The 20,664-nt window shown below is 33.2% G+C and overlaps 4 protein-coding genes across 10 annotated transcripts in view; 3 read left to right on the top strand and 1 right to left on the bottom strand.

Annotated features, from left to right (window-relative positions):
* Positions 1–1,916, top strand: part of LOC106318997 (GDSL esterase/lipase LIP-4) — a 10,048-nt gene extending 8,132 nt beyond the window's left edge. The window contains exons 2-5 of the mRNA XM_013757184.1: positions 628–819; positions 908–1,074; positions 1,148–1,412; positions 1,496–1,916. Coding sequence (XP_013612638.1) covers positions 628–819; positions 908–1,074; positions 1,148–1,412; positions 1,496–1,728 — 857 coding nt within the window. The 3' untranslated portion in view covers positions 1,729–1,916. The remainder of the gene's footprint in view (positions 1–627; positions 820–907; positions 1,075–1,147; positions 1,413–1,495) is intronic.
* Positions 1,917–9,877: 7,961 nt separating this feature from the next.
* LOC106318670 (pentatricopeptide repeat-containing protein At1g56690, mitochondrial) lies at positions 9,878–12,232 on the top strand. Its single transcript, XM_013756749.1, has one exon. It carries the CDS (start codon positions 9,913–9,915, stop codon positions 12,016–12,018), a length of 2,106 nt encoding a protein of 701 aa, XP_013612203.1. The 5' UTR covers positions 9,878–9,912; the 3' UTR covers positions 12,019–12,232.
* Positions 12,233–12,307: 75 nt separating this feature from the next.
* On the top strand, positions 12,308–13,857 carry LOC106318672 (pyrrolidone-carboxylate peptidase 1). 7 transcript variants are annotated; one of them, XM_013756752.1, is made up of 5 exons: positions 12,308–12,510; positions 12,766–13,040; positions 13,128–13,232; positions 13,304–13,351; positions 13,430–13,857. In XM_013756752.1, exons 2-5 carry the CDS (start codon positions 12,774–12,776, stop codon positions 13,670–13,672), a joined length of 663 nt encoding a protein of 220 aa, XP_013612206.1. In that variant the 5' UTR covers positions 12,308–12,510; positions 12,766–12,773; the 3' UTR covers positions 13,673–13,857. The 7 variants fall into 7 exon arrangements, with proteins under 7 accessions (XP_013612206.1, XP_013612205.1, XP_013612210.1 ...); XM_013756751.1 differs by having other exon boundaries at positions 12,746–13,040; XM_013756756.1 differs by having other exon boundaries at positions 12,320–12,510; positions 12,752–13,040.
* A 61-nt stretch (positions 13,858–13,918) lies between these two features.
* On the bottom strand, positions 13,919–16,206 carry LOC106318671 (polygalacturonase At1g48100). Its single transcript, XM_013756750.1, is given in 6 exon segments — positions 13,919–14,423; positions 15,125–15,206; positions 15,295–15,502; positions 15,588–15,797; positions 15,879–16,034; positions 16,036–16,206. Coding segments are annotated over 6 exon segments (1,302 nt in total). The 3' UTR covers positions 13,919–13,948.
* Between the last annotated feature and the right edge of the window lie 4,458 nt (positions 16,207–20,664).

Below are 20,664 nucleotides of genomic sequence, written 5' to 3'. Positions count from 1 at the left end.
TTGGGATGCGTCGACTGAAAGACCTTCAGTGATGTTCGCATCAGGGGGAGTAATACGTGTTGTACTATTTTTTCTTCATCATGATTTTGTCCCACTGGGTTTTTCTGATAAGGTTTTAATGAGGCAACATCCAAAGCGTATTACAAACTCTGAATGGTTATGACATCCAAGGGGGAGTGTTATAAACCATATGATGGATGTCCATAACTGGCCCGGTCCATAAACCGGTCCAACACCTAGAGAGAGAGAGGCGGCTTAGAGAAGGGGAAACCTTAGTTTTTTTTTCCTTGTTTTTGTACATTTTCTATATTTATGTCTTTCCTTTTATCTCTTTGTAACTTTCATATATAAGGACACCTTATGATTGATTAATATAACGAGAACTTACAGATTCCAATCTTTTAAGTTTACAACAGTTTAGATTTCTGGATATAAAACTAGTTTTGTTTGATTTGGTTTAGTATTGCCGGTACCATATTTTTTTCCGTGCCCTAGTCAGCATTATTAAAAACAAGAACGGATTTGATAGAAATTTGATATCCATTAAAATCCTTTTTCACTCAATGTAGCCATTTACATTTGGTGAATAGTTTCACTAACAAGGGAATGTGATTGCCGATTCCGCAGGCCAGAGTTTGAATACAAGTCTCTTGAGGCCATACTTGGATTCTTTGGGTGGATCAAGGTTCCAAAACGGTGCCAATTTCGCAATTGTTGGATCCACTACTCTCCCCAGAAACGTCCCATTTTCACTCAACATTCAGCTCATGCAATTCCTCCATTTCAAATCCAGATCACTCGAGCTAGCTTCTACTTCAAGTAAACCTACTTCATCGCAAATAATTTTTGTATCTGCTCTCTTCTTGATTAATGATCTTGACTGGAGTCAGCATTGTGGGTTTCTTAGATCCATCAAAGGGGATGTTCATAAGCGAGAGTGGATTCAGAAACGCATTGTACATGATCGATATAGGACAGAACGACATTGCTCGTTCCTTCTCTTTAGGCAACTCGTATTCTCAGACGGTCAAGTTGATTCCACAATTTATTTCCGAGATAAAAACCAGCATAAAGGTTAAAGTTTCTAGCCTTTTGGAACTTTGGTATGCACCATGTAAACTTATAAAACCAGTTTTGCGATCTGTAGAGATTGTATGATGAAGGAGGAAGGAGATTCTGGATCCACAACACTGGGCCACTGGGTTGTCTACCTCAGAAACTTTCAATGGCTCAGAGAAAAGATCTTGACCAGCATGGTTGCTTAGCCAGTTACAACGCGGCAGCAAAACTGTTTAACCAAATGTTAGATCATATGTGCGAGAAACTGAGGATTGAACTGAGAGATGCCACCATAATCTATATTGACATATACGCTATCAAATACAGCCTCATTGCAAATTCCAAAGGATACGGTAAAGCAGAGTTATTCTTTTTTCGTTACCATCAGTGACCGAAAGGTATGGCTGTAATCTTAACTTTAGTTATGTCAATGCAGGTTTTGAGAGACCCTTAATGGCGTGTTGCGGGTACGGAGGGAGTCCTTACAACTACAATTCGAAAATAACATGTTCACATAGAGGCGCTAATGTATGTGACAAAGGATCTCGGTTCGTAAGCTGGGATGGGATTCATTACACTGAGACAGCTAATGCCATTGTGGCCATGAAAGTGCTTTCAATGCAATACTCCAAGCCAAAAGCTCCCTTCGATTTCTTCTGTCGTCGCTGAGAACCAAACTTGTTTGACTTGGAAATGTTATAAGAAAAAAAGAGAGAAAGAAGAATTTATGGGTCTTAGTCCATGAATATTGAGTTCTTTATATAAATGTTTAGTTTGGTGAATAAGTGTAACTTAGAGAACGAGTAAATCTCGTGGAACACATATATCTAGAACTTTTAATAATGGGATCACCACAGTATTCATAACAACTTTTTTCATTATCTTCTATATTATTATTTATGAAATAATCTTACTGATTTGCTAGCTTAACCATAATATTAGGTGATTTTGCTTATTTTTCATAGATAATTTGCTTATTTATTATGTTTTTAATAATTAATTTTGCTTATTTGTCATATTCTCCATAATTTAGGATATTTATTTGCCATATTCTCCATAATTTAATTTTGCTTATTTGTCATATTCTCCATAAAATTTTAATTGGTAGTTTTATTTATTTGTCACATTCTTAATAATTTTAGGTGATAATTTTAGTTTTGCTTACTTGTCATGTTCACTATGGTTTTAGATTATTTGTTTATTTTTCATGTTTTATTATTTTTAGAAGCTTATTTGTCATATTCCATGATTTAGGTTGAGTCATTAATTTTAATAAATAATTATTTGAATTGTTAGTTTTAAAACATTTTTAGTGATTATTTAATAAATATTTTCATTATATTCAGGGATAATTATTATTAACGAATATTTATCAAACTTTTAGCAATAACTTTATAGTTTTGTTCATCTTATGTTTACTTTAGTAATATTAAATCGCTTAATGTTTTTTATTTATTATTTTTAAAAGAAAATTTTCTTCTCTTTAATGTCATCGAATTATCTTACCAACCAAAACAATGAGTCTAAAAAATACAATCTCTCGTTATACTTAAAAATCCAGCTTTTACTAAACATATGTATAATTTAGTACTTTTAGTTTATAAAAATTTAGTTAAATAGACGTATGCTTTTAATTATTGTAGATTTTGTTAATAAGTGTCACTATAAACTCCAATGAAGAAGAAATTCATAAACCCGCACATGTCCAATATAGCAAGGAAAACATACGTGAGAAACATGGTAACAGAAAAAGGTAACAGAAAAGGTAAATTATATCTTCTAATTAATTTAAAATTTGAAACTAATTAAATAATTTAGATTGAAATTAAAATTATGTTAGAATTTGAATTAGTTGGATATGTATTAGTCCGCACAAAGTGTGCAGACCACCATCTAGTACAAAAGTACTTTTGAAACACCTTAGACGGTTAAAAATCTTACCAAGAAAACTCAATAAAAAAACTATGGCTAGGGGAAAAAGAGTGCAACACACAATGATTTCTCCTCATGTATACATATGTCGAGATATTGGAGACATCATAATCCGATAAGATGAACTAACTTCTTGAAAGTAGCAGTTGATAACTCCATGTTGAACAAATCAAGCTAAATCGTCACTTGAACAAACATATAGGACACAAACATTACCATTCTTCTGCAGTGTATGGTTTTTGTTATGATTTGATCATTTTTTTTATTCTCTTGATCACAAAGACTTTAGAACTCTTTTAGACCTTTATCTTAGAAATTCTAATATTCCTCTTGTGTGTCTATCATCTATGTGTTCTTTGTTGCCTCACAAAATTTTTATCATGCAAAAACTTAGTGGAATTAAAACCATAATAAAGAAAAGAGTAACACACACATTATCACATTTCTTCCTCTCGAAGAAATATCAATATGATATATATTTCAATCACATTTATCTCTTTTGAAATTTAAGCATAGCAGAATAAACTCTTTTGATTTCTATTATAATATCTAGGATCTTTAGACTTTGTCTTTTGACATAGAGAATAATTTTTTTGTCTGTTTGGACTTCAATCCAAAGCTTTTTACATTCAGTCGTATAAATTCATCATATACATCCGAGTTATTCATGCTTTTATTGTAAAAGTTTGTATTGTGACTTCCGTGGCATATGAAAATCACATATTTTAATCAAAAAAAAAAGATTAGTAATTTGCCCAAATAACACGTTAAGTATGATACTTCATGACTAAATATATACAAGTATTTTAATAGATAACATTCTCCAAAATTCTTCTAAAATAACATCTTAATTTCTAGATGTTTAGTTTCGAATACATAAGACGATGTGGTCTTTTCAAAAGATTTCTTCCAAACTATGATTTGCTATCAAATTAAAGAGTTTGGATTATATTCAAAATAATGATTTTGATTTGCTATAACTCTTAGAAACATGATTTTGATACCATCAGTTTTTAAGGGATTTTATCTTTCAAGAATAATCGTTTTTAGTGGGTCTTATAATTTAAGTTCATCCTTAGTTGTTAGACTGATAAGAGACTTCAAAGTATTTGATCTTCACATTCAATTTCATATTTATCTTTTTGGTGCAATGATTTATTTATATTCCACTTGTTTTATATATAAGCTAGCTTTCTAAGCTTAGGCGTGACAACTTGACGAACTGAAACATCTTAGTAGTTAGAGGAAAAGAAAGCCAATCCACATTACTTGCTAATGGCGGATAACCATATTTCTTAGAGTTATTTTTAGTACATGGACTACTGGTCCGAATACTTCTCTCTTTCTAAAGTGTTTATATATTTGTCTATTTGATTCTTTCTAATTTGGCCATTTTCTTGTGTATACTTTTCATTTTTCAATAGACTTTATTTCATGTTTTTTTATTATTCATCGTATCAACTGCTACTTTACATGTATAAATATCATCGATTTCAATTTACTTAACGGTTCTATTTATTAACTTATTGAGAGCTTACATACTTGAAGTTTTTTTTTGAACATACAATACTTGAAGTTTTCATAAATAAATATTGTAAACAACATTTGTCAAAAAATATATTGTAAACAACATTGTCCTACGAAAATTTATAGCTGTTTTCTCTCTGCATTTTAGTTGTCTTGCATTCAAAAACAATTTTTTTTACCTTTTCGTTGAAACTACTTCATAAATTTATTCAATTTATTTAATACTAAATTTTACTTTGAGTTTAAAAAAAAAATGTAATTATCATCTTGTAGACAAAAAATGAATGACAACAAATATAATATTCCTTTTTAAAATAAAATTTGGGTTATTATTTTATTAATATATATTAATATAAAATTTAATATTAAATATATAAATATATTATATAGTCCATTGATAATACAGTATTATGTTTTGGTTAAAATATTTATGGACCCGGTGCTGTTTCGCACCCTCGTATTTATTTTTACCTTCTAATTTTAAAAAGAAAATATAATATGACAATATTTTGTTTCTTTTTTAAAAGATATCGAATATAAAATAACACAATCCTATTGGTTGGTGAACCTATAGGTTCACCCTAAAGGGGTGAACCCAAGAATAAGTCATATGAGTTATTCTTAGGTTCACCCCCTAAGGTTCACCGGCCAATAGGATTTCATTATTTCAAATTCGATATCTTTTAAAAAAGGAAATAAAATATTATCAAGTTATATTATGTTTTTAAAATAAAAAAGTAAAAAAAATAGCAGCTACAGAAAAAAGAATTAGAAAAATCTTTTTAATGTCGTCAGCAAAACACTAAACCCTAAATCCTAATCTCTAAACCTTAAATCCTAAACCCTAAACCCTAAACCCTAAACCCTCGAGTGTTTTAGTGTTTAGTGATTTTGATTTAAAGTTTAAGATTTATCCTAGAGTTTAAGATTTATCCTAGAGTTTAGGATTTACCCAAGGGTTTAGGGTTTAGGATTTAGGGTTTAGGGATTATGATTTAGGGTTTAATGTTTTGCTCACGACGTTAAAAATATTTTTTTTGTAATTACTACTATTTTTTATTTATTTATTTTTACCTTTTAATTTTAAAAAGATAATATAATATGACAATATTTTGTTTCCTTTTTTAAAAGATATCGAATATAAAATAACACAATCATATTGGTTGGTGAACCTATAGGATTGAACCCAAGAATAAGTCTTAAAATATTGGCTCTTAAATAGGAATGGACGTTTTTACCACAAATTGTAGCTTCGATATTAACTTGAACCGGAAAAACTTAAACACCTTCCAAATCTTTATATAAAAATATTCGAACGAGAATTAATAATATCGTACTGTTGAGTTCGGGTACAACACGAACTGAACAAAAATCCAAACTATGATCCAAAAATTTCAAAATTAGTTAAATATATTAATGTATACATATAAATATAAAAGTAGTTTAGATATTTTAGAGTATTTAAAATATTTTTTTAGTTTATTTTTTTTTTGTTATTTTAAATTCTTTTTAGTTAGTTTAGGTAGTTTAACTAGTTTTAGTTAGATTTTTGAATCATTAATATATTGGAGTACATGATGTTCTTTGAAAAATGACTCAAAATTTCAAGTCAAACACAAAAGCAACCTATGCTTTTTTTGAAACTTTGTTTTGTCCGATTCACCCTAGAAGTTCTAGTTATTCATGAAAATTTCATTACTTTTTTTTCCGAAAACAAGGCTTTTACTTTAACATCCTCATCTTCACCAAATATTTATAACTTTGCCATTCACATCAATACCTCAACCGCCATGAACTACCAAATTGAGAGTGTTAATGCCCTATTTCGATTTTTTCTCATCATTTCTCATTTCCTATCCACACAAACCACATATCTTACATTTTCTCTCAAAATTCATCAAAAAAAAATGAAGTTTTTGATTACAAATTATGTAAGATTCATAAGCTCACGATTCTTGGTGATTAACGAGTAAGTAGCTGTTGTGGTGAAGTTCTGGGTTATAATGGTAAAATTGAATACATGTATTTGGTTTGCTCATAAGAGGCTGTTGTAATTTCACTAGGCTTTTGGGTTACTTTTGCATTTGATTGAATTTGGGGTACACTTTTGTATTCAAAATCAAGTTTTGAGTCATTTTTAGCAAATCCCACTAATGTATTTTGAGTTTTTTTGTTAATTTTTTTAAACAATAAAAAAAATATTTTTGGGCATTTCAGACATTGGTTATGATCCGATCGAAACCCGAATCTGGAAGAAACTGAACTGAACTCGATCCGGAAATTAGTAATGATCGAATGAAACTTATTGGCATAATACTAAAGATTCAAAATTCTGAATCAATTGAACCGAATCCGACGGCTCCCGAATTTCCAGGCCCAATATAAATGAATTTAACAGTTTTTTTCTAAGTTTGTTTAATATATATATTTTTACTGCAAAAAGTTAGTTAATATTCACACACCATCTTGAAGAAGGATTACATATATATTAGTCCATTAGTTATGTTAATTATGTAAATACTCCTTCCATAAAATTGTGTAGATATCAATTTGTATTAGGTTAATGTATCCCTTATACATTAAAGGAGAAACATTGTTATTTAATGTGTTCACATTACGTTTGCCACGTGGTAGCCTCACAGTGATTTGAGAACGAGTACGCTGACGTGTCACGTGCAGAGAGCTTTTCAGCCAAACTCTACATAAATGCGTTCACACTATATATTATTTTACGTTTTTTCAATATAAAACTCACATGCACGTTCTTTGAACAAAAATATCTTTTAAAGTTAATTACGGTAGTTTTTATATATTTATCAACCACCTTTATATATTTTTTTACATACACATACATGTAAGAGCGGGCACGAATCGGATATCCGCGGTTTTGGAAGTATTTGTGATCCAATTTGTTTCGTCCAAATAATCAATTATCCGATTTGATTTGTAGCCATCCAGATATACAATGTCCCGAAAAAATTAGATTTTTAACCGGTTTCGATCCGCAAAAATAAATAAAGAAATTAAAAATAAATAAAAAGGTAAAATCATAAAATTTTATTACAAAAATAAAAAAACTTATATAATTTTTTGAATACTAATACCCAATTTAATAAATTTAGTAAATAAAAAGATTGTAAAATTTATATAAAATATATTATTTATATAACGTATATATATAATTCTTTACATATATTTATATATAAGCGTATAACGGATCAGATCGAATATCCTTTTTTTTAAATATTAGTATTTGTGGTTTACTTCAGTTTTTACGGATATTGAATACTAATGTTTGATTTTCTTCGTAGAGTTACATATATCCAGATTTTTTTTTTCGAATCGAAAAGGATAACAAATCAAATCAAAATTTACAGATATTTATCCCAGCTCTACATACATGTGCATATTGATGTGAACACCTATAGAACTAAATATTCACTACAAGTGAAGTATTCTAATTCTCTTGAAAGCTGATATATTATTTTTGTAATGCTTCTTTTCACCATCGACCAAAATGTAATGAAATGATTTGTCTTAATAATTTTTTTTTTATTTGATTTTTCATGCATTTAGAAATTATAATATGAAACCATTTGTTTGACATCAGGACTTTTTAAAATTCATATAACATGAAACCAAATAAATAGTTTTTGGTTATCATTAAAAAATCTAAAAATTTTAAGCATTTTAACCGAATAAACAAAATAAATATTAATTTAAAATGATAGTTATATTTTAGTAGATTAAAAATAAAAATAAAACTAACCTAAAACCAAACTGATATCCAGATTAAACATATCGAAGGTCTCATCGGCATGAAAGCTGTCGTGACTTTACGTAACCACACAGTCCTCAAAGTTAATTTAAAGCCAATCAGGCTTTTAGCTTCTTTTCTTTCTCTAAAACTTCTACAGCCTTCAACCGTTTGACTGTCACATTTTTAGTCTTCAAATATTGATTTGTTCTAAAGCCACGTTCAAGAAACTTTGAGAAGGTTGTGGGTCCTTTTTAATATATATATTTTTGCATTTGTTTTTCAAATCTTCCTCTTCCTTTAATAAAAAAAATTAAACAATTCAAAAAAACTAAAACGAAATTCAATAAATAGTATAACAAAATATAAATTATTTTAAATTGGATTTTGTTTGTAAAAAAATTATTACTTAGTTCTTTTTCATAAAAGTGTCATTATTAATTATATTTTTGGACCAATAGTTTTTAATATACATCAAATTCTGTATAAGATAAACATATTTAATAACAAATATTACAGTTAAAATTTGTATAAATTATATGAAAATTCTAAATGGATATTTTATATATATTAAAATGTTAAAATGACACTTTTTCTATAACCAAAAAAGTAATAATCAATTATTATTAAATATATTTTAATAAAATAAATCAAAGTTACATTTGTAACATTTAATATATTAGTTCATTGCCGTTTTCAATATATATATATATACACACATATATTAGAATTTAGCATAATTTATTTTATATAAAGTAGTGGTCACAGCTTTTGTAGTTTTTAATATCAATTAGACCTTCAAATTTATTTTAAATGACAGCCACAATTTTTACAGTCAAAATTCTAAAGTGACAGCCTAAAGCAACAGTCGTTACCAATCGGAGTCCTAATATCTTCTTATCCTAATAAATAAAGAAATTAATAATCTTACTCCGCGCAATGCGCAGATTATTACCTAATATTTTAGTATTTTGGTGATTGGACTTAAATCAAGCAAGAAATTTTTCATTTTCTGTAGGGATGAGCAAAAAAAAACCGAACTGAACCGAGTCGAACCGAACCAACCGAACCGAATCCGATTCAAACCGAACCAAAGTCTATTTCAAACCATTCGGTTGAAGATTTTCCCAACCCGAATGATTCGGTTCGGTTCGGTTTGAACCGAACCGAACCGAGAAACCGATGGGTTTTTATAATTATTTAAATTAAAAATATTAGTAATACTAATATACTAAAATTCTAATACTAAACCATATATTTTCCATTTTGTATTCATTATCATATATTCTTCTAACCTAATATGTAATCATCAAAATATTTGATTTAAAATATTTCATTCATTGTAGGCTTTTGAATTTTAATGATATAAAAGATATTACTAATGATGTTAGTTTTATTTTAGTTTAGTTAACTTTCATTTGTTTTAATTCTTATATACTTTTGTGACTTTTAAAACAAAAATTGTTTCAGTTTTATATTGAATTTAGTTCATATAGTTTATGTTTACATAATTTATGTTTTAAAACATAATTTCGTGTAAACTTATGTTTTAAAACATAATTTCTTTTAGAAAAATCAAACTAAGAAGAATCTAATCAGTTTTTGTTTCGTTGTGTTTTAACATTCTAAACTCTCAAATGAAGAGGGTTCACTTAATCCTGCAAAGAAGCTACTGTGCAGTCAATTCCAGTTTCCAAATCTCTCGCCTCTCAAAGGTCGGCCAAATCAACGAAGCTCGCAAGTGTTTCGATTCACTAGGCTTCAAAGCAATCGGTTCCTGGAACTCCATCGTCTCCGGGTACTTCACAAACGGCATGCCAATAGAAGCGCGCCACCTGTTCGACGAAATGCCCGAGAGAAACATCGTTTCTTGGAACGGTCTGGTTTCAGGGTATATTAAAAACGGGATGATTAACGAAGCCAGGGAAGCGTTTGAGATGATGCCGGAGAGGAACGTCGTCTCGTGGACGGCGATGGTGAAAGGCTACGTGCAAGAAGGTATGGTCGCTGAAGCGGAGACGTTGTTTTGGAGAATGCCTGAGAGGAATGAGGTTTCTTGGACTGTGATGCTTGGTGGGTTTATCGACGACAGGCGTGTCGACGACGCGCGTAGGTTGTATGATATGATGCCTGTGAAGGATGTTGTAGCGAGTACCAACATTATTGGTGGGTTGTGTAAAGAAGGTAGAGTAGATGAGGCTAGGATGATTTTTGATGATATGAGGGATAGGAATGTGATTACTTGGACGAGTATGGTTACAGGGTACTGTCAGAATAACCGTGTGGATATTGCTAGGAAGCTGTTTGAAGTGATGCCGGAGAAGACTGAGGTTTCTTGGACTTCAATGCTTTTGGGATATACACTGAGTGGGAGGATGGAAGAAGCTGAGGCTTTCTTTGAGGCGATGCCGGTGAAACCGGTTATTGCTTGTAATGCGATGATCGTTGGGTTGGGAGAGAGAGGGGAGATAGCGAAAGCGAGGAGGGTTTTTGATTCGATGAATGAGAGAGACGATGCTACTTGGAGGGGGATGATCAAAGCTTACGAGAGAAACGGTTTCGAATTGGAAGCTATTGATTTGTTTGGCGTAATGCAGAGACAAGGAGTCAGACCGAGCTTTCCGTCTTTGATCAGTGTTCTTTCGGTCTGTGGAGCCTTAGCGAGTCTTGAGTACGGTAGACAGGTCCATGCTCACTTGGTTAGATGTCGGTTTGATGTTGATGTGTACGTCGCCTCTGTTTTGATGACCATGTATGTGAAATGCGGCGAGCTTGTGAAGGCAAAGCTAGTGTTCGACAGGTTCCCTTCAAAGGATGTGATCATGTGGAACTCGATCATTTCTGGTTACGCATCACACGGTTTAGGAGAAGAAGCTCTTAAGGTTTTCCATGAGATGCCGTCGTCTGGCACAATGCCTAACAAAGTCACCATAGTCGCAATTCTGACGGCGTGTAGCTATGCAGGGAAAGTGGAGGAAGGGGTTGAGATATTCGAATCGATGGAGTCGAGGTTTTGCGTTGCACCAAGCGTTGAGCATTACTCTTGCACGGTGGATATGCTTGGGCGTGCGGGGAGGATAGACGAAGCGATGAAGCTGATCGAAACTATGACAGTAAAGCCAGACGCTACGGTTTGGGGAGCTCTGCTAGGAGCTTGTAGAACTCACTCGCGGCTTGATTTAGCTGAAGTTGCCGCGAAGAAACTCTTCGAGATCGAGCCAGAGAACGCTGGTCCGTACGTTTTGTTGTCTAGTATAAACGCGTCTCGAGCTAACTGGGGAGATGTTGCAGAGATGAGGAAAGACATGAGGAACAAGAATGTGAGTAAGTTCCCTGGTTGCAGCTGGATCGAAGTAGACAAGAAAGTGCACACTTTCTTCCGTGGAGATATAAGAAACCATCCCGAGAAGACGTTGATATCGATGATATTGGAGAAAACAGAGGGGTTATTGAGAGAAGCTGGTTATAGTCCTGACTGTAGCCACGTGTTGCATGATGTAGACGAGGAAGAGAAAATGGATAACTTGAGATTGCACAGCGAGAGGCTGGCAGTTGCTTATGGACTCTTGAAGCTACCGGAAGGAGTTCCCATTCGAGTCATCAAAAACCTTAGAGTCTGTCGAGATTGCCACGCCGCCATTAAACTGATTTCGAAAGTGATGGAGCGAGAGATCATTCTTAGAGATGCAAACAGATTCCATCATTTCAAGAAGGGAGTGTGTTCCTGTAAAGATTATTGGTGAGAGACTGAGAGACTGATCACCCGTACCCGGTTAGCTCATACTCTACCGAAAAGGTTTCAATTTGGTTTGATTCGGTTATTTTAGTTCAAGTTCTATTGGTTTAGTTAAGTATAGAATGTTGCAGGCAACTGTTCACGCATATCAATGCAATCACCACTTGAATCACTCAATTATCATATTGCAATTATTATTATATAATAATGTGTTTATATTATCTTCTTTGGGAAGTGACCTACACTTTTGTTTTTGGCCATTATATATTACCAATAAAGAATATAAACATATGTAATGTTCCATGTCACTTTGTCATGTTCTGTGGTTTCATCAAACTTCCGTCCATAGTGGAAAATGATTAAAGTTAGGTTTCCATTGATTGGATAAGAACAAAGACTGGTTGTTGAGTCACATTTCCTCTCTCTCAGCATTCACAAGCAATTCATTTCACTCGACGAACACAAAAGCTTCTCAGATTTCAATATCGGTTTCTCTGAGGTAAAAAAAGTTACCATCTTTTGATGTTTTTGATCCTTAATTTGCGCATTTTCTGAACTGGGTTTGATCCAATTTTCTTTTTTCGAATTTTGATGATCAGACCTCTGAAAATTCTGTCCTTTTCATCAGTTATTGAGATCTGCTTTGTTTCATTCCATGTCCTGATATAGAAGTGATTGATCTCAGATCTGGTTGGTCTTTAGATTGTTAATAAAGAGTCACTGTCTGATAACAGCAGCAGCTGTTGTTTTTCAGTTGTAGCGATGGGTTCTGAAGGACCAACGGCAGTGACAATCAACATCACAGGCTTCAAGAAGTTCCATGGAGTTGCTGAAAACCCAACGGAGAAAATGGCAAACAACCTGAAAGAATATTTAGCTAAGAATCCTCAGTCGAAAGACGTTGTTCTTGGAAGCTGTACCGTGCTTGAGACAGCTGGTCAAGGAGCTCTCGCTTCTCTATATCAGTTACTACAATCCGCAATTAACACGAAAGAGTCAGAGTCAGTGACCTGTGGAAAAACCATATGGGTTAGTTAGTATGTTTAAGATAAGTGATTTTAAATATCTTGTTTGAATCCTCTATGGTGAAGAAGTTTGTTGTGATGGTTCTTTTAGGTTCACTTTGGAGTTAATAGTGGCGCTAAGAAATTCGCAATTGAGCAACAAGCTGTGAATGAAGCGACGTACCGTTGCCCTGATGAATTGGGTTGGAAGCCTCAGGTTTTGTGTTTCACTCTTCTTTGATTGATTCTTGTTTGTTTAGTTCTGTGAAACATTTTTTTGGTTTGCAGCATTTGCCTATTGTTCCCTCTGATGGTCCGATCTCAACTGTAAGAAAGGTAAGTCCACACTGTCTCCTCTGTTCCGAAGCTTCATTGTTTGTTCTTGTCGCATGATGTTTGTGTATTGACTTGCAGACTACTCTTCCTGTTGAAGAGATAACAAAGGCCTTGGAGAAGAAGGGCTTTGAGGTGATAACATCAGATGATGCAGGTCGTTTTGTGTGCAACTATGTCTATTATCACTCACTGAGATTTGCAGAACAGAACAAGACCTATTCACTCTTTGTTCACGTTCCTCTTTTCGTCGCTGTGGATGAGGAGACTCAGATGAGATTCACGGCTTCTCTCCTGGAGGTACTCACTTCTGCTTGCAAGTAATGTTGTCCCAGTTGTGGCTGATTCTTGTTCATGAATCATGAACCGATTTGTCTCGCCACCAGTCAATAAATGAAATATAAGTTCACTTCTCTACTATTGCAAAAGCATCTTTTATTTTCTTATATTACAAACTACATATTCTAATGTGGTGTGGTATTATAAAACGTTGGAGACTTTCTTCTATATTCTTTACTGACATAAAATCTAGCTAGCCTTACATCTTGTGGGTGTTCATATTCGTCAGTTGATGAACAACAACGAACACATCTTCTAGTGTCAGCAGCCCGGAAGAGCCTCAAGCAGGCAATTAATAGGCGGGACAGTAACCGTCTGCATGCTTCCATACGCATTCCAGCAAAATGGGTTTTCAAAAAGCTGGCCTTTGTAAGGAAAGAGGTCAACATCCTCTAGTCTTAAGTTTGTACAGGGGAAAGAGTCGCTGCAACCAAAATGCATAGGTGGGCTTCTCAGATCGTAGCTCCCTTTGATATTCGCATACAGGACATCGCTGATGATGACTGCGCTGGTTTGGTTCGCACAGTTCTTGGTTTGGCAGTAGTATTGGTCTATCATTATAGGGTTACGAACGTTCACCATCAAAATGTTGCGGAACACGATTCTTGAAACCAAGCCTGACCCTCCTTGCCATGTCTTTATCCGTACACCATTGTCTGAGTTCCATATGGTTGAGTTTGTCACAGTTATGTTCGAGACCCATGCGCTTGAGTTGTGAACTCCAAGGCTTCCTATGCTGCAACATTAACCCATAAGTTCGTTGTTTGCACTCCTTACAAAAAAGTGATAACCCCACAGAGCTTTCTTAGAAACAGAGCCTCAAGAATCCATGAACCAAGGCCTGTGGTTATTGGCTCAACCGAAATTTTTTGTTTTTGGTTCAGTACGGTTAGAAGGTTCGTTTCAATCTGTCAACCAAAAGAATAATTTGGTTTGCGGTTCGGTAATCAGTTTGTTTGTTTTAAAAAAAAAATTTGTTTACCAAACAATATCAATCTTAACCAAAATTTCAAACAAAACTAACCAAAATCCGAAATAATTGAATTTGACCAAAAGGTTTCAAATTTTATTCAATTTAAACCGAAAATTTAACCAAAAACCAAAAATTTCGGTAGAAATTTTTTGAAACCGAACTAACCGAAAACCAAACCAGATTTCTTTTCGGTTCACTTCGGCGAGATTTTGACCGATCCGAACTAACCGAAATCCAAAGTAACCGATCTGAACTAACCGAACCGAAGAAACCAAACCTGCAGGCCTACATGAATCTTTAGGATCCGTTACCATTTCTAAGCTTTATTTGCTTAGTAAAACCTTCATTTAACTTGAGAAAGAGACGCGTATAAGCTCACATGCTGAGAATTTAAGTCTACTCTATTCCTCTATGAAGGCACATGAGTTTGGCAAAAAGATTAATGTAATTTAGGAAAGTGATACCTAATACCGTGGCTTGGACCGCAGGTAATATTCTTAATATCCACATTAAAGCAGCCTGCTCCGATTGAAACACAATCATCTCCTTTGTATAGCCAAATTAAAAGAAAACTGATTTGAGTTGATGAAACTTACTGATACAATTGCCAAAAAAAAGAAAGAAGAGAAAATACCGTTAGAAATAACGGAATTGCGAATCTGAACGTTATGTGTATTCTCAATGTGGATCCCATCAGTGTTGGGACTAGAGGCTGGTGCATTGATGGTCACAGAGTCTACAACCACGTCATCGCAATTGTCAAACCTTACATGGAACTGAGCACTGTTCTTGAAGGCCAGCCCTTTGATTTTCACTTTTGAGCTTTGAAATATCCTAACTGCCTAATTAAAGATTAAATTTATCCACAATTGAGAAAACTATAATAATAACTGTAAGAAAATGTGATTTGTGAAAACAACGACTAACCACAGGACTGTCACATGGACCGGGCTGAGTCGTTCCATTAACGCCCTTGTGAGGTTTGCAAGGAAGGTCCCACCATTTTTGACCACGGCCATTGACAAGACCAGAGCCTTGAATTGATAATCCGTTCACTCTGTAGAACATTAGCCACTGCCTCTTGAAGTTCCATGCCCACGACTTCGGTCCATCGGGAGACACAATGATCCCATCGATCTATAAGGAATACATGAAGCTAAGAAATACACCAAACGAAAGACCATTTTATGTTTTATGAAATCAGGCTAATCAGCTTACTTGTAGTGTAAGGCGAGTTCTGCAAGGACCATTGAAGCTGGTTGGCTTCACCAAGAAACAAAAGGTGTAAGGAACAAGAAGAACGGCTGAGCCAACACCTGTGGTCATACATGCCGTCTCCCATGCCATCTTGAATGCTGAAGTGTCGTCCGTCCTACGTACAATCGCCGATGGCTCCAAACGATGTCACGTCGAAGACATTGTTGTTATCATCATAATAAGCAGGATTTGGAGCTGGTGATGGGCTTATATTCATGTTGTGAGTAACTCGAGACGATGATAATAAGATCAAGAAGAATGCATACAAGAGTTTAGAAGCGAATGACATTTTTTTTGTTAATGTGTTGTGAGATGAAGAATGATGAGAAATATACATGTATATATAATATATGTATACACACATTTGTAAAGGGTATACAAAAAGAATAAAATTTAAAGGTTGTAATGGACTTCATTATCCTCTCTATGCATGTTGCAGACTTTAGGGTATGATAGGCTTAGCCAAATTGTCTCACGCGCGCGCGCGCGAGGAATGAATAATGTACCTTGGGAGTAGTAACGATCTTTAGGCTAGCACGTAGCCGCAAAATAGTCGTTGAGGTTAGAAAATTTTGGCAGGCATATATACATTCTTAATTCGATGATAAAAATTTAACTTTTGTAAGGCATATTTTTATTATTATTTTAAGCGTTACTAGATCTTGATCCGTGCAACCGCGTAGGTTTTTGTTTTCATTTATTTTTATATAAATATTTTGTTTTCAATTCTAAATTGGTATATATTATAATATATATGTGTCTATCAATTTTAATTTTTTCATGGAATAGATTGTTTAAATTTTCACATGTATTTGTATCTTCTTATATATATATATATATATTTTCGGATTATTAAAATCGTAACTATATATATATAAAGATTAGTAAAATATTGTTTTATTGTCATATTCAAAGATATTGTAAGATTTCAAAAATTTAGAAAGTTTTTAAAAAATTAAACTTTTCGCTTCATAGATTTATATTATCGAGTAAATAATTACACATTTAGTTTTTGTTTAATTTTTAAAATAAACTATATAGTTTAAAATTTGTTTTATTGGTTTAAGGTAGTAAAGATTAATTATTGTTAGAAAATATGATTTTTGTTAGTTAAAAAAAAATCTTTATAATTTTAAAAGTTAACATCGACAAATATTTAAATATTTAACATATGGAGGTATAGTATTACAACATTAAATTATATCTATTTAATTTATACTATCTATAAATCCAATGGATCATCTGTTGTTTAAATCCAATTATTGATAGCCTAATAAAAATTTCTGGTATGCCCAAAATTTAAATGATAAGATTAAAGATTACATTTAACACTTTCTAGAAATAGATCCATTAGGTCCATTTTTTAAAAAATCACACATGAATCAAAGTTGTAACTTCTGTTTTAATATATAAGATATTTTGACTGCCATGCCTGCATGCATGACAACATGCCATCAGAAAAAAAAACAGTTTAATGTCAGGTAAAATAACATGTAACCGGATATAATAGCATGATTTTATGTGAAAAGATTATCGTATTATCTGATAAACACTGCTATTTGTTTTAGTTGAACACGAAATTATTAATCTTGGTGGGAATAAAATTACACTCACTTGACCTTACAGCTTACCGATCTAAAATGTATATTACGAGTATTTTCCTAATTTTCTGCAATGAACACTTTTAATATATATAGAACTCTCTTTTATTTGATAAAGAGAGCTTACACTTCGAAAACAATGTAACAATAATAGAAGTATTGGATTAGAAAAATAGCCGCATAAGTTTGTTTTGTGAAGAGATGAGTTGTGGTCACAAGTACAATTGGACAATCTTTTGTTTGTATAAGGCTCTTCAGTCCCAAGTCCCAACCCCTAGAACCTATGATATAAGTCTGTTAGCTGCTTTTTTCTCTTAATTTCAACTTCTCCTATATGTGGTTGATTCTCCCTTTTCCCATTTTTCTGCCTCTGAAGTCGTCCAAGAGTGTGGGTAAGCATGTTGATTTTTGATTCTATTCCAAATTCGTTTTTTCTTTGGTTGTCGGGAACGTTGACTATGGCTGATTGAAAGGGGTTGTAGAAGTTTTTTTTTTTCCGCCAAGATTTGTTTTTATTAATCAAACGGGCCAAGCCCAATCGGCCGAAGCCCAAGTACACCAAGTACCAAACAAAACCTGGTTAGTATTCCGTGACAACCTGGTTAGCATCAAATCTGGTAGCATAAAGAAAAAATACAATGGAGTAAGATTGTGTGATTCTCTCAAGGTGTTCCTTGCTATGCTTTCATAACCTGGTTAGTATTCCGTGACAGGCTCTCTACAGGTCACAATACTCGTAGATGCATGGTGCCAGCCGCAAGGATGTCCCTTCTGTGGTGAGCCACATGAGACCAGAGAACATCTCTTTTTATTTGTCCATATACCTTCACGCTGTGTGATGTTAGGAGTTTTCAAGGCTCCTAAGACAAATGATGTAGTATAAAAGATTGTCGAACCAATTCTAAGAGATTTCAAAGCACTGAGAATGCAAGTACTCACTTAATCTAAGTGCAACCGGTGATTTAAAAGATTTCTAAACTAATGATTAACTAGCTTTTGATCCGCGCGTCCGCGCGGATGTTTGTTCATGTTTTTTAACTTTTAATAATGTCATAAACATAATTGTTTGTGTTCTTATCATATATTCAATATTTTTGACTATTTGGTAAAGTAAAAATCAATATTATTATTTACAGAATATATTTCAACGAAACTCTCACTTTAATAGTTAGAGCGGCTAATATTGTTTTTTACGCTTAATGAGTAATTATGTATATATTTATAATGTAATTGTATATCTTAATAATTATAATAATCAATTAACCAAAAAATAAATGAAAAGCGCGAGTTAAAAGAAATATATAATTCATTAGTATCATAATGTATATCGTCCATACCCTTAAACAATAAATATTTAATATTTTAAAAGATAATTGTTTATAAATTAATATATAAATTGGAAAAAATGAAAAACATATATATTTTTTAAAGAAGATAAGTTCTATATATACTATATTTTCTAAAAAATATAATCATAAAAATTATAATTAAGAAATAAATAGATGTAATAATTAAATTTTTATTAGAGCTAAGAAAAAGATGTATAAACAATAATTAAATAAAAAAGATAAAATTCTGTAAATTTTAATAATAAATGAGATGATAAATATTTGTAACATGATTATATACCTGCGGAGAAATCACCTAGTTAAAGTGTAAAATATAAAAATTTAAAGTTTATTTGATGGATTCAGGTGAGACCATGTTATTGTAGGATAGAAAAAAGTTTGAACGAAAGAAAAAATGTTATTTCAACATTTGGGATTCAGGTGTGACCATGTTAAAGAATATGAAGTGTGTTTATTATCTGGGCCATCTAGATATACTAAGCCCAAAACAATATTATATTATTCGAAACAAAATCCGTGAATTTATGGTCTAGCTAAAGGAATGTTAAGCGAATATATAAAACGACTGTGTTTAATATCAGTGGCATTAGTTTGTAATTATTAAGGAAAACTCAGGGTCAAATCTTATTTGTACTCCTGTTTTAATAGTTTAGATGCTAATGCAGTTGCAGAATAATAAAAACGATACATGAAGTAACTTTTTTGACTAATGGAAAAGAGAACTCATGGGCATAAGGATTAGACCTTGGGTGATCAAGTTTCGAACTAAGGATGGCAAACGATCAATCAAACTATCAACCTTAAGCTTAGACACAGTTCTAAACAAGCTATATGTCTAGATGAATGTCCATTTACTAACACATTTCAAACATCAAATGTCTTTGGTTGAATAATATGAAAGCAATCATTACTAACAAGTCTAATGGTTATCTTAGCACCTCTAACAATAAATGTCTTTGGCAAAGTATGCTAAAAGCTTAAAAGAGTTGTCTCAGACATTTCATCAAACACCTTTTGGGTGAAAAATGCCTAAAGATCAACTTTTGAGAGACCCACTCAGAAGATGCATTATGAATACTCTACTAGCAAGGACTAAGAATGATCTACACTAAAACACCCTAGCTCTAACCTAATCACCCTTAATCTCCCTAACCCATGAATTCAAAAGGTGATTACTCACTAATCTCCATGATTCCTCTTAAACCCATATTGGATTTCAGATTAATCATGTAGAGAAATACAGAGAATCGATATGAAAACAACATCATTGCAATAACAAAAATGATCAACTGAATCAAAGAGATGAACTTTCCAAGAGTTTTTTGGTGGTTTTCTTAAGATAAAAGTTAATCAGCCTCCAATGGCTTACAAAATGTACTTAAACATAGGTTTAGAAAGTGTAAAACGTGCATAACAAATGACCAAAAGGCCCTTGATTAATCATAAGTTCGACCAAATAATTGAAGCGCAGCGACCTCGGCACGTCGCTCCGGGAGGTCGCTCTGGGTGTTGGGAGCGACCTCAGGTAGTCGCTGTGGGACGCCGCTTCCGGCTTGTTCTTCGTGTCTCAAATCGACACAAACCCGAGCGACCTCGGGGTGTCGCTGTGCTGACCTCGCTCTGGAGCTGGAGCGACTTCGTGTCGTCGCTTTAAGAGGTCGCTTCGGGTCTATTTTTGCACTCCAAACGATGAAATGGCGAGCGATCTCGTGAGGTCGCTCTGGTAAGGTCGCTCTGAGAGGTAGGGCACAACGAGTTCATGGCGTCGCTCCGGTAGGGTCGCTCCCATGCACTGCT

This window comes from Brassica oleracea, chromosome C9 (assembly GCF_000695525.1).
Source record: "Brassica oleracea var. oleracea cultivar TO1000 chromosome C9, BOL, whole genome shotgun sequence".
NCBI lineage: Eukaryota > Viridiplantae > Streptophyta > Magnoliopsida > Brassicales > Brassicaceae > Brassica > Brassica oleracea.
This window is presented reverse-complemented; position numbering and strand designations above follow the sequence as displayed.